This window comes from Lolium perenne, chromosome 1 (assembly GCF_019359855.2).
Source record: "Lolium perenne isolate Kyuss_39 chromosome 1, Kyuss_2.0, whole genome shotgun sequence".
Lineage (NCBI taxonomy): Eukaryota > Viridiplantae > Streptophyta > Magnoliopsida > Poales > Poaceae > Lolium > Lolium perenne.
The window spans coordinates 239596966-239612345 of record NC_067244.2 but is presented as its reverse complement, the minus strand read 5'-3'; the positions used below and the strand labels follow the sequence as shown (position 1 = coordinate 239612345).

The window sequence follows — 15380 nt, the reverse complement described above, 5'->3', positions numbered from 1 at the left end:
CTACCGGTCTCGTATACACGGCCGACTTAGGGTTTACATAGTTGCTTCGAGGTTGGTGTCCTTACATGAACCGGCTTGTGCTACTTGTCTTCTACATCAAGTTTTGTGCGTTTAGGAATGGCAACGAGTATGTTCCCCACCGAGAAATGCCTTCTCATCCCCATCCTCTCATTTAACATTCAGAACAGGGATATGGTTTCTCATTACAAATCTAAATTCAAATGATCTTCTTATAATTTCATGATCATACATTTTTAACATACGGATTTATATGTATATACATACAAGTATATAATGACTGTAGTTGGAAACTGGGATGGATAGACTTTTTAATCCCCATCTCGATTTTAGATAGAGTGGGACTGTGGGACCAAAGTTCCGCACCTTCCTAACAGATGAATTTTCCACTGGCACTTCGACATGTGATGGCCATTGCTAGCGACAAGGGGCTATGACAAGGTAATCTTTGCGTCTACGTTTCTGCATGTGTAAATCAGCTCTCTTAATGAAGCGGCACACATTCTTGGTAGGAGTCGTGATGTTTCTAGCTTATTAGGTTTAGTTTCAGATTTTTCTCCTGATTGCATCCATGAGACTCTTCGTATTGATATTATGTGATTGATAAAATGCCGTGTTCTCTCTAAAAGAAAATGGAGCATATCGCAGTGTACTGTGCACCGCGTGCCATTACTGTTGACGAGTGTGTAGAGACAGCAAAAGGGGTATAGCCAGCCGTATATACATGATCGAGATAGTAGTAGATAGACGTGAGGACCATGGAGCAGTACTTACACGTACGTAGCGATCGCCACCGCCGCCTGCATACATGTCGGCCGCTGGCCAGTCTGCGGCTCCAACAGTGTTTTCTATATCTATACCATCTATCTATACCATTACCATCTATATAGTGTACCAATATGAATGCGTGGTAGCCATTGGATTATTTCCATCGGACGGCTTGCAGTTCACATATGTTAGTAAGAAACTACTGAAACCGTCCGATCGTATGAATCCAACGACTGGTAATGCTGGGATTCGCTCTCCTGTACGTCTCTTGTGTGCATCGATGCTTGCTTGGCCCCACTGAAAGAAATCAAAAGCAGTTACCGATTTCTCCAGATGCTTCCACGAACCTCTCTCATGTTCTCTGTTTCACTTCCTGGCATGTACACGGGCCCCTCTCTCTCATTCCACTAAAACTGATATAGACTCTAGAATCTCAGGTCGTTGTACCGTTCGTAAATCATGTACGTACGTGTATATGCAGAAAGTGCCTTGGGTACATGAACAACCTTGTTTTCGTTTTTTAAATATATTTATAGGACTTAAGAAATCTGAAATTAAATATGCATGTGTATATATATATTTCTCTCTCTATTTCTAACGTTCGGTAGAAATTTCAGGAAAAAATATGTTGTATTTTGTGCTATACGAAAAAGAGAAATTTCTGACAGAAATATGAGTTTTCAAATCAATACATTAATTTTCTGTAGCTTAAAATAGAACACAGTTTCTACCAAAACTTTACACGAGCATTCCGAACATGTATATGTATTCATCTAATGAATTTATAATTTTTTAAACGCATCAATACAATTTTTAAATATTTTAAAAATCAAGAGCACTGGTGCTCAGGTGCATCAAATCTGCTCTCCGTGTATATGAACCAATATTATTTTTTCTATTTTTTTATGGGATTCTCTTCGGTGGAGATTTTTTTGGCTCAGAGGAACGAGTAATCCCGTAGTTCTTCAACAAATCAATAATCATACATACAAGGTATATAAAATTGAAAAAAACATCTAGATGTAGCAAATTATTTATCTCATTAATGTGTAAATATTAATTTTAAATAATTTGTATTGTCGGCTACACAAAAATAATAAACGTGTGAATCTCAGATGTATATTTTTCAAATCTTCGAACTTTTTCAGATTTTTGTAATTTTTGTGTAGCACAAGATACAATGAATTTCGAAATGAAAATTTTCATGCTTATAGGTTACACCATTCATTAGCCATGTCTAAGTTTTTTCATAAATTTTTAAACATATAACTATATTTTTTTAACATACGGATCGTTAGCTCGTGAGTCAAAAGCATTAATATTTTTTATTGCTCAGTTTCGAAGAAAAAACGTCTATGTCAGCTGGCCCGTTATCTTCTGTAACTACATGATCTGGGAGGGAGGGAGGAGTGCAGAGGCACGCAAAAATCTAGTCAGTCTTTGCTTGCATGTGCGAGCAATAGTAGCGGGCCAGGAAGACGGCGCTGGCGGCTGGATCAGCGTTCAGCAGTGGCTGTTGCGGCACAGGATCAACGGCCGCCCCTACATACGTGGCCCTTCCACATTCTGCGACCACGGAGATGCCAGCTCGTCTCAGCAACCATCGAAGTCCAGCCCGAACAGTTTGCTCGTCAGAAGCTAGAAATGCAACAGGTTGGTGGAAAATTCGCACTTCTTATAGGGATATATGCATATGCATGCAACTGAAAATATGTACCCGTGCTACACATTTGTCGCACGTCAGACGATGAAATTCTTGTGATATACTGTACTACCAACAGTGTGCAAGAGGAGCTGCACGTTACAAGGCAATGTACTATATCTTTAGACAGAAGTAATTGTCAAAGGAACACACATACTGAACCTCAGAAAGACATACGCAGCGAGGCCAAGCAGATGACACACCGCAGTATGTAATAAACCTCGTGGAAGTACCTCACCCAAATTCTGGAATTCAATTTTCTTTGAAGTTGACCAGATTTTGTACAAGGTTCGCTGAAACTAGTCAGAGAAAAGCTCGCCCCGTTTTGAACCTGGCTCAGGCTCACGGTCCCTTGCACTGAAGTCACGAGACCTGATTTTCCTCTTCCCTTGGCGGAAACATGGAAAGCTTGGGATGATCTATTGGGCAACGGTAACTGATCAACGCCAAGCTCCACATGAAACTCCCATGACATCTTTCGACATCCTTGTAGCACCACTGCTCTATCTCCCTACCAGTCAAAATATTTACAAAAATGCTCGCGCTTTATACGCACACGATTAATCTTCTGTCGTTCCAACAAATTCATATTCTTGTGCTCCGATCATGTAGCCCAGGTCAGACGCCATGTCTGATAATGTAAAGCAAATGACCACATGAAGTTTCTGGAACAGACTTCACAAAAGCAGCAGAAGTGCTAGCCAGAAATGTTACCTCTATATTAACGGGAAGAAGATATATTCAGCATAGAAGAGATTCCAAATGAACCGGTAGTACTGTGAGATAGCATCCTGCCACACAAAGAAACATCTCGAATTAGTTACAGGGTATTTCAGAAGCAACACAGATGCACTTGGAACTCAAAAAAATATCCTTTCCACATCCTTGTATTTTATTAAATACATGCACATCTACTTCTGTCAATGATCCACCGTTCCAACAAATTAATTTAGTATATGCGACATGGCAACTTGAGAGCTTCACTTTTGTTGGCTAACATTCCAAGTCTAAGACACTGCAATGTCATGTTTCCTCTCAAGAAAAAAAAACATTGCATAAACAAAAGAATAAATAACATGGGAGCTACTTATCTACTAAAACCAAATATATGCAAGCTCAGAGACAATATTTCTCCTGGCAATCTATTTCAATTATGAAGTCTTTATTAGTTCAAGAGTTGTATGTACGAACTGGAGCAGTTAAGAACATTAGTTAGAGGCTTCACCTTACTGTATTTCGCTTGCTCTAGAATCCATGTCTGAAATCATCGGACAGAACACAGTCAGTTAGAGAAAGAAATACATGTGCTCCGCAACCGAAGGAACTAGATTTGAATGAAAATATTGGATTTTGAATCGAGATTTGGGTAAAAACTTGCTTAATTAACATTGATATATTACTAGTAATTTGACCTTGCAACAAGCCCATGTGCTTCTGTCTATTCAATTCTATATTTTACATCTGAAAATAAACAGCCAAGGACTATTGGCATCGCGACCATGATGGCGTAGTTTATGTGATGCATGTTGCACCTTTGGATCTCAAGCTGGTGTCCCCAGGGTTCAAATTGTATTTTGTTTGTCTACCCTTCTAATAAAGTTGAACCTTTTTTTATCTAATAAAGCTAGTTATGCAGGATTGAACATGTACAGATCTTACAAACTGCAGGACTGATCATCAACACGGGTCTATGTGTTTACCTGTAAAATCAAAGCAACTGCAAGAGCAGCATGGAAAGGCACCATTACAGTGCCCCTGAACGCCTGCAATTTTGAAAAACACTATCAGTGCAATGGGACAAGGTAACACTGCTTAATTCAGAATTATGCATCGAAGTAGTGTCTTGTACAAAGCAGACACTGATCAGAAAAGCATTCTTGGTATACAGAATTTATCAAGGTAAAGAAGGTTGTAAGTTTTACTGGTCTAATTGACCTTAGATGCATGTTTCTATCACCTGAGACATTGCTACAGTTGAAATTTTAACCAAACGAGGGTAACAAATGTTATGACCGGTATTGGTTATGTTAGGAGGGGGCCCAACCATGGGCCCAACTAGGGGCTTAGCCCATTATCAGTTTAGGGTTTAGCTCTTTATATACCAGATGTAACGATGCAAACAATCAAGCAATAATCAGATTCATTATTGCCAACTCCCTGAGGAGTCGGTCTCCCAAACCTAGCCGCCGCCTTCCTCTTCTCCGCGCGCACGACGGCGCCCAGCCGCCGGCGTCCGCCGCCTCGTCCGCACACCTCTCCCTCCTTCCCCTACAAACTACGCCCTAGGCCCGGTAGAGCTGTTGGTTCTACCAATTTGGTATCAGCTAGCTCGGCTGCGATCATGTCGTCTCCGCCGCCCACCACCACGTCGTCCGCGCCTCCGCCCGTTCCTTCGGCCGCCGCCACCACGGCGGGTTCTCCAGTGGCCGCCACGACGGCGGGCTCCGCCGCGCCGGCGCCCGTCATATACACGCCCGAGCAGATGAGCGGGGTCGTCAACGACCTCGTCACCGCGGTTCAAGGCATCCGCCTCTTCTTGATCGGTTCTCGGGGGCCCCGACGCCGCCGCAGCCGGCCATCTTCTCCGTGCCGACGCCCGCACCATGGGTTCCGCCCTTCACGGGCGTTCATTGCAGCCTCCGCCGGCGCCGGCCCGGCCACGGCCGCGGTGGCCACCGTCCGCCCCCGCCGGCCCAAGTGCCGCAAAGAACGGGGCGTCCCCATCCACCAGATCCGCTTCCCCGTCGCCGTCTCCGCTGCCGGCGTGGCTCGCCGCGTCGTCGACTCAGCCGGTCTACACCACCGCTGCCGAGCAGCCGATGCCCTCCTCCCGGGCACCGCCGGGGTCTGCACGCCCCATGAGGCGCGCCCCGACGCGCACGGCCCGGCGGGGTGACACGGCCACCGCCCCGCTACACCAAGGTCGACTTCGCCACCTACGATGGGTCGGAGGACCCCCGAACCGGCTTAGCCGGTGCGAGCGATTTTTCCGCGGGCGGCGCACCACAGCATCGGATCGCACCTGGCTTGCCTCCTATCACCTCCGGGGCGCCGCCCAGACGTGGTACTACTCCCTCGAGCAAGACGAGGGCGGCATGCCTCCCTAGGAACGTTTTCGGGAGCTATGCCTCCTTCGCTTCGGTCCGCCGATCCGTGGGAGCCGCCTCGCGGAGCTGGGGCGCCTCCCCTTCACGTCCACGGTGCAGGATTTCGCCGATCGCTTTCAGGCACTCGCCTGCCACGCTCCGGGTGTCACGGGGCAACAGCGCGCGGAGCTCTTCGTCGGCGGACTCCCGGATCACATACGGGTGGACGTGGAACTCCAGGCCCCCCACGACCTGCAGACGGCGATGCACTATGCTCGGGCGTACGAGCGCCGAGCCCAAGCGCTGCAGCCGCCTCCCCCGAGTCGCGGGGCCCGGCCACCCGCCCGCCCCCCGCCGGCCGCAGCACCGGCCACGCGGCCAGCACCGGCCGCTCCCGCAGCGACGCAGCGTACCTTTCGGCGCCTCACCCCGGCGGAGCAGTTGGAGCGCCGTCGCCTCGGCCTGTGCTTTAACTGCGACGAGCCCTACGCGCCGGGTCACGTCTGCCCGCGCCTCTTCTACTTGGAGACGGTAGACGACGGCGACGCGGACATAGGCGTCGACACAGCGACGGACACCGCCCTCGATGCCGCACCGGCCACGGCGTGCGTGGTCTCGCTCCATGCGTTGGCAGGCATCCGCAACGAGCAGACGATGCTCCTGCCAGTGACGATACACGGCGAGCAACTGGTGGCCCTCCTCGACACCGGCTCCACACATAACTTCCTGCCGGAGGCCACCATGCGTCGTTTGGGCCTCCAGCCGACGGGCGGCGATCACCTCCGCGTCACCGTGGCCAACGGCGACCGCCTTCGCTGCCATGGCGTGGCGCAGCAGGTGCCGCTCTCCATCGGCGACGAGCACTTCACCATCGCGTGCGCCGGCATCGACTTGGGCTGTTTCGACTTCATCCTCGACGTGGACTTCTTGCGGCCCCTCGGTCCCATACTGTGGGACTTCGCCGCCTTGACGATGACTTTCTGGCGCCAGGGCCGCCGCGTCTGTTGGACGGGCATTGGGGGCGCCGCCCCGGCCCCGCAGCTCCAGCTCACCACGGCCGACATCGACTCCGAGCACCCTCTGTTGGCCCACCTCCTGCAGCAGCACGGCGACCTTTTCGACGAGCCGCAAGGCCTTCCGCCTACCCGGGTGTACGACCACCGTATCCACCTCGCCCCGGACACGGTGCCGGTGGCCGTGCGGCCTTACCGCTACCCCCAGCTGCAGAAGGACGAGCTCGAGCGACAGTGCACCCTCATGCTCGCCGCGGGCGTCATCCGGATCTCTACGTCGCCATTCTCGGCGCCGGCGCTTCTCGTCCGCAAAACGGATGGTACATGGCGCTTCTGCATCGACTACCGCGCCCTCAACGCGCTCACGCTGAAGGACAAGTTCCCCATCCCGGTGGTCGACGAGCTCTTCGATGAGCTCCATGGGGCTCGCTTCTTCACCAAGCTCGACTTACGGTCGGGCTACCACCAGGTGCGCATGCACCCGGACGACATCGCCAAGACGGCGTTCCGGACCCATCATGGCCACTTCGAGTTCGTGGTGATGCCCTTCGGCCTCACCAACGTGCCAGCAACATTCCAGGCCCTGATGAACGATGTACTCCGCCCCTATTTACGTCGGTTTGTGCTCGTTTTCTTTGACGATATTTTGATCTACAGCGCCTCGTGGGCGGAGCACCTACAACACGTCGCCATCGTCTTCAACGAGCTTCGAGCGCATCATCTTCACCTTAAGCGCTCGAAGTGCTCGTTCGGGACGACATCGGTCGCCTATCTCGGCCACGTAATCTCCGCCGAGGGGGTAGCCATGGACGCCGACAAGGTGGCGGCCGTCGCTGCGTGGCCCTCTCCTCGTTCACCGCGCGCTCTCCGCGGCTTCCTGGGTCTTGCCGGATATTACCGGAAATTCATCCGGGACTTCGACATCATCGCGACACCTCTCACGCGGCTTCTGCGCCGCGACACCTTCGCCTGGGATGACGAGGCCACCGCCGCGTTCGAGGCCCTGAAGGGGGCCCTCACGACGGGCCCCGTTCTCCAGATGCCGGACTTCGCGCGACTGTTCATCGTCGATTGCGACGCCTCCGGCGTGGGGTTCGGTGCCGTGCTTCACCAGGGCGATGGGCCGCTTGCCTACTTCAGCAGGCCCTTCGCCGCGCGCCATCTCAAGCTTGCGGCGTACGAGCAGGAGCTCATTGGCTTGGTGCAGGCTGTGCGCCATTGGCGTCCCTACCTTTGGGGGCGCTCGTTCCAGATTCGCACGGACCATTACAGCCTCAAGTACTTGCTGGATCAGAGGCTCTCGACCGTTCCGCAGCATCAGTGGATCAGCAAGCTGTTCGGCTTTGATTTCACCGTCGAGTACCGGCCGGGGCGCCTCAACACCGTCGCCGACGCTCTCTCTCTCGCCGCGACGCTGTCGACGAGGACGGCGCACCTGAGGGGATGGCATTGTGCATCCGTTCCGGCCCCTCCTTCGCCCTCTTCGACACCATCCGCCAGGCTACTGCGGCGGCGCCTGACGCCCAGCTTCTGCGGCAGCAGCTGGAGGCGGGCGAGTTGGAGGCACCATGGCGTTTGACGGAAGGGCTACTCTTGCACGGGCGCCGGATCTTTGTGCCCGACCACGACGATCTTCGACACCAGGTGCTCATGCTGGCCCACTCGTCTGGCCATGAGGGTGTCCAGAAGACCCTTCACCGTCTCCACGCCGACTTCTACATCCCTGGGGATCGAGCCTTGGTCCAGGATTGGGTGCGCTCTTGCGAGATATGCCAGCGCAACAAGACGGAGACGCTGCGACCGGCAGGGATGCTGCAGCCGTTGGAGGTGCCCTCCCAGGTCTGGGCCGACATCTCCATGGACTTCATTGAGGGCCTCCCCAAGGTGGGCGGCAAGTCCGTCATCCTCACGGTGGTCGACCGCTTCTCCAAGTATGCACACTTCATCGCGCTTGGACACCCGTACACCGCCGCGTCCGTTGCTCGTGCCTTCTTCGACGGCATCGTCCGCCTCCACGGTTTCCCCGCGTCGATCGTCAGTGATCGGGATCCGGTGTTCACGGGGCACGTCTGGCGTGACCTTTTCCGGATGGCGGGCGTGAAGCTCCGTTTCAGCACGGCATTCCATCCTCAGACGGACGGCCAGTCCGAGGTGGTTAACAAAGTGATCGCCATGTACTTACGCTGTGTTACAGGTGATCGTCCTCGCGCATGGGTGGATTGGCTCGCTTGGGCGGAATATTGCTACAACACCTCCTACCATTCCGCCCTGCGTGCCACGCAATTTGAGGTGGTCTACGGTCGGCCTCCACCACCTATCTTGCCGGTCGATCCCGCGACCGCTCGGACGGAGGCTGCGGGGGAGCTTCTCCGCAACCGCGACGAGATGCTTGCTGAGGTGCGGCAACGTCTCGTTCAGGCTCAGCAGCTCGCCAAGCACTACTACGACGGTCATCATCGCGAGGTGGCCTATGCGGTGGGCGACTGGGTGTGGCTGCGCCTTCTTCATCGATCCACCCAGTCCCTCGACCCGCGTGCGAGGCGCAAGCTTGGACCTCGCTACGCTGGTCCTTTCGTCATCTTGGAGCGCGTGGGCACACTTGCATATCGCCTTCAGCTGCCAGAGGGTTCCCGCATCCATGATGTCTTTCATGTGGGTCTGCTGAAGCCTTACCGTGGGGAGCCGCCGGCAGCGCCACCAGCGTTACCGCCGATCGCCGATGGTCGTCTTCTTCCGAGTCCGGCGAAGGTGTTACGTGCTCAGCTCCGTCGCGGCATTTGGTACTTGTTGGTGCAGTGGGAAGGCCTTCTGGAGGAGGAGGCTACTTGGGAGAAGCGCGAGGAGTTCAGCCAGCACTACCCCGACTACCAGCTCGAGGACGAGCTGTTTGCACAGGCGGGGAGAGATGTTATGACCGGTATTGGTTATGTTAGGAGGGGGCCCAACCATGGGCCCAACTAGGGGCTTAGCCCATTATCAGTTTAGGGTTTAGCTCTTTATATACCAGATGTAACGATGCAAACAATCAAGCAATAATCAGATTCATTATTGCCGACTCCCTGAGGAGTCGGTCTCCCAAACCTAGCCGCCGCCTTCCTCTTCTCCGCGCGCACGACGGCGTCCGCCGCCTCGTCCGCACACCTCTCCCTCCTTCCCCTACAAACTACGCCCTAGGCCCGGTAGAGCTGTTGGTTCTACCAACAAATATCAGCTAAAATGCATAGCATACATAATAATTAAGCCTCTGGCTGGAATGACCGAAAGAAGATCAAAGGACAGCCAGAAGCAGTAGAAATCTAACCTGAGGAATGAGAAAAGGTACAACAATAGCAGCAACATAATTTGCCAACAATAAACCAGAGCCAAGGAAGGCAATCTTTCTGACACCAAGCTTTGTCGCCAAAGTTGATATTTGGAATCTACAAGGGGCGAAACATTATAAGTACAATATCAGCAATTCAATTAATGATGGCCCATAGACAAATAAATAGTTAGTAGAACTGGCTAAGGCTGATGACTGCTACTATTCAGTCTCAAAAGAAACAAACTAGAAAAGGTCTACATTTGAAAATAGGGTTATGCGAAGCTACAAATTTCATCTTATGTTTGGAGATCTTTCAGAATGACTAAGTTTTATTTAAGTTGGGATGAAACTACTCAATCCAGTTTCAAACCTTTTTGGCCAGTTGGTAAGACCAAGAGAAAGAAGAGATAAAGATTGGATGTCTAAACTCACAATCTTTATGGCATTGTTTAACCCTTCCAATTAGTAATTTGTTTGACCAAATGTTGCCAGTTTTGGGGCCTACAGACAGTAATTTTATCATAGAAACTAAAAATAGTGACACAAGACATGGATGTGCACCATAAAACATCTACCTACACAAATATAGGTGTTTAGCTATTAATTTGAAAAATGACATGATCTTTGTTGGAAAAGCTAGACAGCGATGAATGCAAAACCATGTATAGACTAGAAACTCACTTGCGATCTCCTTCAACATCCGGAAGATCTTTGGTTATAGCAATGACCAAAGCAAATATTGTCACAAAGCATGTAATAAAAGCAACAGGCGAGCTGCAGATAGAAAGGTATTATACAACATTAGACATCATGAATATCTGCCTGCAATGAAATGCAACAAACCACTAAGATTAGGTAGGAGCATATTGACTCTAGAAATACAATACTAAACTTCAGCAACAAGTCCAAAAGAACTTATTTTTCCCAAGAAAACGCAAAAAAGCCTTTGCGCTTAATTTCATTGAAAAGATAGAAGTTCAGTACAGGACTTCCAGTGATTATTTTACCTCCATTGAAATGTAAGACCTAAAGCAGCTCTGGTAGCATAGTAAACTCCAAAGTTGAGAAGAAATCCACGAACCTATTAAGAAATCAAAGATATGCCAAAACTTAAAATAAAAATGTTTCAAGATAGCATGGTCTTAAAATAAAATATGGTCTTAAAATATAATTGGAAACATGATAGTATGATGTCGCAATTAAACAATAAACATGGTAGCACTGCATAACTCAGAGAAATGAGGTCTTCGGAAATCGTATATTGTGCGAGTTGCTAAGAAACTGATGACTAACCTGATAAGTGAAATAAATTTCAAGCAAATAAACTGTTCTATAGGAGAGCACACTTAAATACTTAAATTTCTCTCCAAAAGCTCTCACAAGCAAATTTCTGTAAACTGGTATAGCTAGAGTTATGGTAGAGGAGATTTGCTAGTCCTACTCTTCTTTCTCGTAAGAAACATATTTCTATAACGTTGAGTTATACACCGATCATGTTCTGAGGTGCACAAGGAACACTATGTGCACGAGATACAGCAGGCATGACCACTCAACACAGGAAAACATGTCTGCTAAGACTGTTAATTTTCACACATGCTCAACAAACAAATAAGTTTGAGGCACGATTGTCCATTAAAAGTTCCTTTTGTCACTACAGCCTATCTCGTTATGTTCTTACAAATACTGCATGGAGAGTGTCATTCAGATAGAAGTTAGATGAGTATGAAAATACCTACGAAAATATCTGTCATGTGCAGCTCATTATGGGAATGGAATACAAGAGGGTCGCAGACTATCAGTTATAGCTGGCAACTACGTCCAAGGCGCATCACTATATTATGTTTAGTTGTCATATATTTTTTCAGAGGCTTTTCTATATATTGACCAAAGTTCCCTAGTGCTTAATTGACAATCATTCTAAAGCATAAGAGCTAAAACTAGTGCTGTCACTATAGAAAATAAGAAGGGAAGAGCAACGTACCGTGGCAATGATAACAAAAGCAGCAACTGGGTATTTCTTCAGTCTGAATGGAGGAACAGAATAAATGGTGCCAAGAAATAGACCAAGGCAGTAAAGAGAGGTAATGAAAGGTCCAAAGTTTGAAACGACAATTGTGAAGCCCACCACCGCGAATGCTACGACCAAGAACCATGCTGACTGAACTGAGAGATCACCAGCAGCAATAGGTAAATATGGCTTGTTTACCCTGTTCAAGTATTTAGTGGAATAAACTTAGAAATGACAGGGATAGCAGGCATAATAGTTTGGCCTTGGCGATATGCTGCTTTAAATGGTAATACTTCGTAATGGCACCTTTCTGAGGTTATAGTAAGTGTAAGTCAAGACTCAATACATGGGAGGCAATATACATACTTGTCGATTCCGATGTCATAGATCTGATTAATCCCAACAATGTAACCGTTGCCGCAGATCAATCCTACAAGCCCATAGAATGCTTTAAATACCAAACTCCAATCGATCAATTGGGGACTCTCTATCAATGCTCTAGCAACCAACGCCCTGCATCCACACAACAATATCAGCACTACAAAAGTTACATCTCTGTTCAGCCATTATCATAACTCTAAGGCTCGATGCTCACGTGGATCCCAGAGCAGTTCCACGAATTGTGTGTGGTCTCAAAAATCTCCAGCAGGAATCCTTTAGGTCTGTTAGAGTCTTTAACAGTGGAGCCGGTCCAGCAGCACCAGCTTGGGAGCATGCCTGTACCAGGACCATGTGAAATCAATGTGATCATAATATCTGACAGTACACATAGTCACATAGTTTACTTTAAGTGAATGCAGTTGTGAATATTAGCTAACTGTGAGTTCATTCATCGCTAATTCTCGTGAAATATGTCTGGAAGAAGGGAAAGACACAGGTAATCACAGCCCTAAAGGTACAGCACACAACAGTGCCTATTTGGATTGTAGATTTACGGTGAGATCGAAGTGTCAACGAGATTACTATGCAACTATCAGGGAAATATGTAACTGCAGGTGTGCAGCATTGCATCCCCTCCCTGTCTCCCGAAGCAAAAATTCAGTAAAATCAACTTGCTGTAACTATACAAAGTTTTCAAGGGTCACTCCGTGCTCGTAACGAACATCAAATGTTCTAATTGGGCAAGAAACAGTGGCTCGATTTGCTTCAGGTCAGTAGCCCGAGATACGATCGCGGCACTGAGTCGGGGACATGGGATCGGGATGCTTACCCGCACGGTGTCGCGCCGGCGCTGGCGCTGGCGGGCGGCGCTGCAGGGGGCGCGCGGGGAGTGGGGGAAGCGAGCGGAGGCAGACGAGAAGAGGGCCGAAGCGGACGGCGGCGAGGGGCTGGGGAGGCAAGGAGGGCGTCTGCTGCGGCTGGCCGGAGCGGGGAGGAAGCCAGCGGCGGTAGCTGGCCCGTGGGAGGGGACCGCAGGGGAGGCGAGGGAAGCCATGGGAGGGGAGTTGAGTCTGCGCCCCTCAGCCACCCATCGCCATAGGCTGCTTGCAGGTAGCGAGCGAGTGAAGGGAGATGCCACGACGGCCGTGCACGTGTTATCCTATGGCTGAGGCAGATGTTCATGTTACAGCTTTGGAGTTTTTTAGTTTTCCCTTGTTAGAAAATAAAAAAACCTGCTGAAGGAGCTCTCCGAGGCCACCCCTCTGGCACAAGCTCGCCGCTCCAAGGCCGTCTACACCAAGCGGGCGACCTCGGCGACTCCGTCGGCGGTGAGGAAGAGTGCGAGGTCCCAGGGCGCCACGGCGGGCACCTCTGCCCTCCTCCGTGCCCAGAGACTCACGGCGGAGAAGAACCTGGAAGGCAAGGCTAGCACCAACATCTCCAGCGACAAAGGTAACGACTTCGCTATCCTAGACCTTCTCTCTGACGCTCACTTGTCCTCGGTAGTTCGCGATAGTTGCTTGGTTTTCTCTTCCTCGACGGCCGACCCGGGTGAAGCCTTGTCGATCATCCGGGCAAAAGAGAAGGTGCAAGCTGCGCTTGCGGAAACTGCGCGCCGCCTTGAGCTGGAGGCCAAGGCTGCGGCGGCGGCCAAAGCTGCGATGGACGCTGCGGCTGGGGTGGCTCCTAGGGTGGAGCCGGCCGACGCTCCTAGGGTGGAGCCGGCCGAGGGTCTGGCCTCGCCTCCTGCTGCGCTGGGCTCGCCTGGGGAAGATGCCCCGGTGCCTGCTGTTACGGTGCACGCGCTTACCGCGGGGGCCGGCAAGGACCCAGCGCCGCCTCGCTCCCGCCCGAGAAGAACTTGTGCCAAGGCCCCTGCTCTTGCTGTCTCCAAGAGACAGTACAAGAAACGAGCTCCCAAATGAGAGCTCTTTTTTACAACTTGCGGGGGTTTTGGGGACAAGGGCGTCGCACCCAACTCCGTGATTACATGCAACGCGACCGGATTGACATTCTTGGCCTGCAAGAGACGGTACGCCAAGATTTCTCGGACTCGGAACTCAGGAGCCTGGAGTGTGGTGGCCAATTCTGCTGGAACTGGCTGCCGGCTTCGGGTCAATCCGGGGGGATGCTCCTGGGGTTTCGTGATGAATGTTTTGAGGTAGGGACCTGGCGGAAGGGGCGGTTCTTCATTAGCGCCGACCTCTTCCATCGCAGCCGCAGAGCCAAATGGACTTGCATCCTAGTATATGGCCCGGCTGACCACTCTAGGACTAGGGAGTTCCTGGAGGAGCTTTCTTCCGAGGTGGAGAGTTGTAGGTTCCCGCTTGTTGTTGGGGGCGACTTCAACCTCATTCGGGATCCCGGGGATAAGAGCAACGACAATATCAATTGGCCAAGGGTGCGCCAATTCAATGACGCCATTGCTGCCCTATCACTTAGAGAGCTCAATAGAACTGGGGCAAGGTTCACCTGGACCAACAAGCAACTCTCCCCCATCCGCTCGGTCCTGGATAGGGTCTTCGTCTCCACTTCCTGGGAGACGCTATTCCCTTTGTGCTCTCTTACGGCGGTCACTCGGGTGGGATCCGACCACAACCCTCTTCTCCTTGATGATGGTGAACAGGGGATTCGCCGGCCGGCGAGATTCTTCTTCCAATCCTGGTGGCTTAGGGTAGCCGGCTTTGAGCAGATGATCAAAGAGAAACTGATCTTCTGCATCCAGGAGCGAGGGCCTCACCGTTGCAGCATTGACCTTTGGTAGTGCATTGCAAGGTGCCTTCGCCAACACCTCCGAGGGTGGGGGGCCAATCTTGGCAAACAGAAGAGAGAGGCAAGGGACAACCTCCTCGCCCAGATTAAGGAGCTGGACATCCTTGCTGACTCCTCTGGCCTCGACGAGGAGGGTTGGGCTCTCCGCTACTTCCTCGAGGATCAGATCATGCAGCTAGACGGCGCGGAGGAAGACTACTGGAGACAGCGCAGCAGACTCCAATGGACCCTTAAAGGGGATTCCTGCACTGCCTTCTTCCACGCCTTCGCCAACGGGAGGCGTAGGAAGTGCCTCATCCCTCGCCTGGTAACTGATGAGGGTGAGATC

General features: G+C 51.1%; 1 protein-coding gene across 1 annotated transcript; it reads right to left on the bottom strand.

Moving 5' to 3' along the window:
• Positions 1 to 2587: 2587 nt before the first annotated feature.
• LOC127324533 (probable homogentisate phytyltransferase 2, chloroplastic) lies at positions 2588 to 13419 on the bottom strand. The gene is made up of 11 exons (XM_051352246.2): positions 13110 to 13419; positions 12495 to 12616; positions 12266 to 12412; positions 11873 to 12098; positions 10899 to 10972; positions 10573 to 10665; positions 9889 to 10006; positions 4189 to 4251; positions 3714 to 3746; positions 3203 to 3279; positions 2588 to 3119 (listed from the first exon to the last, which is right to left on the bottom strand). Exons 1-10 carry the CDS (start codon positions 13332 to 13334, stop codon positions 3205 to 3207), a joined length of 1176 nt encoding a protein of 391 aa, XP_051208206.1. The 5' UTR covers positions 13335 to 13419; the 3' UTR covers positions 2588 to 3119; positions 3203 to 3204.
• Positions 13420 to 15380: the final 1961 nt, after the last annotated feature.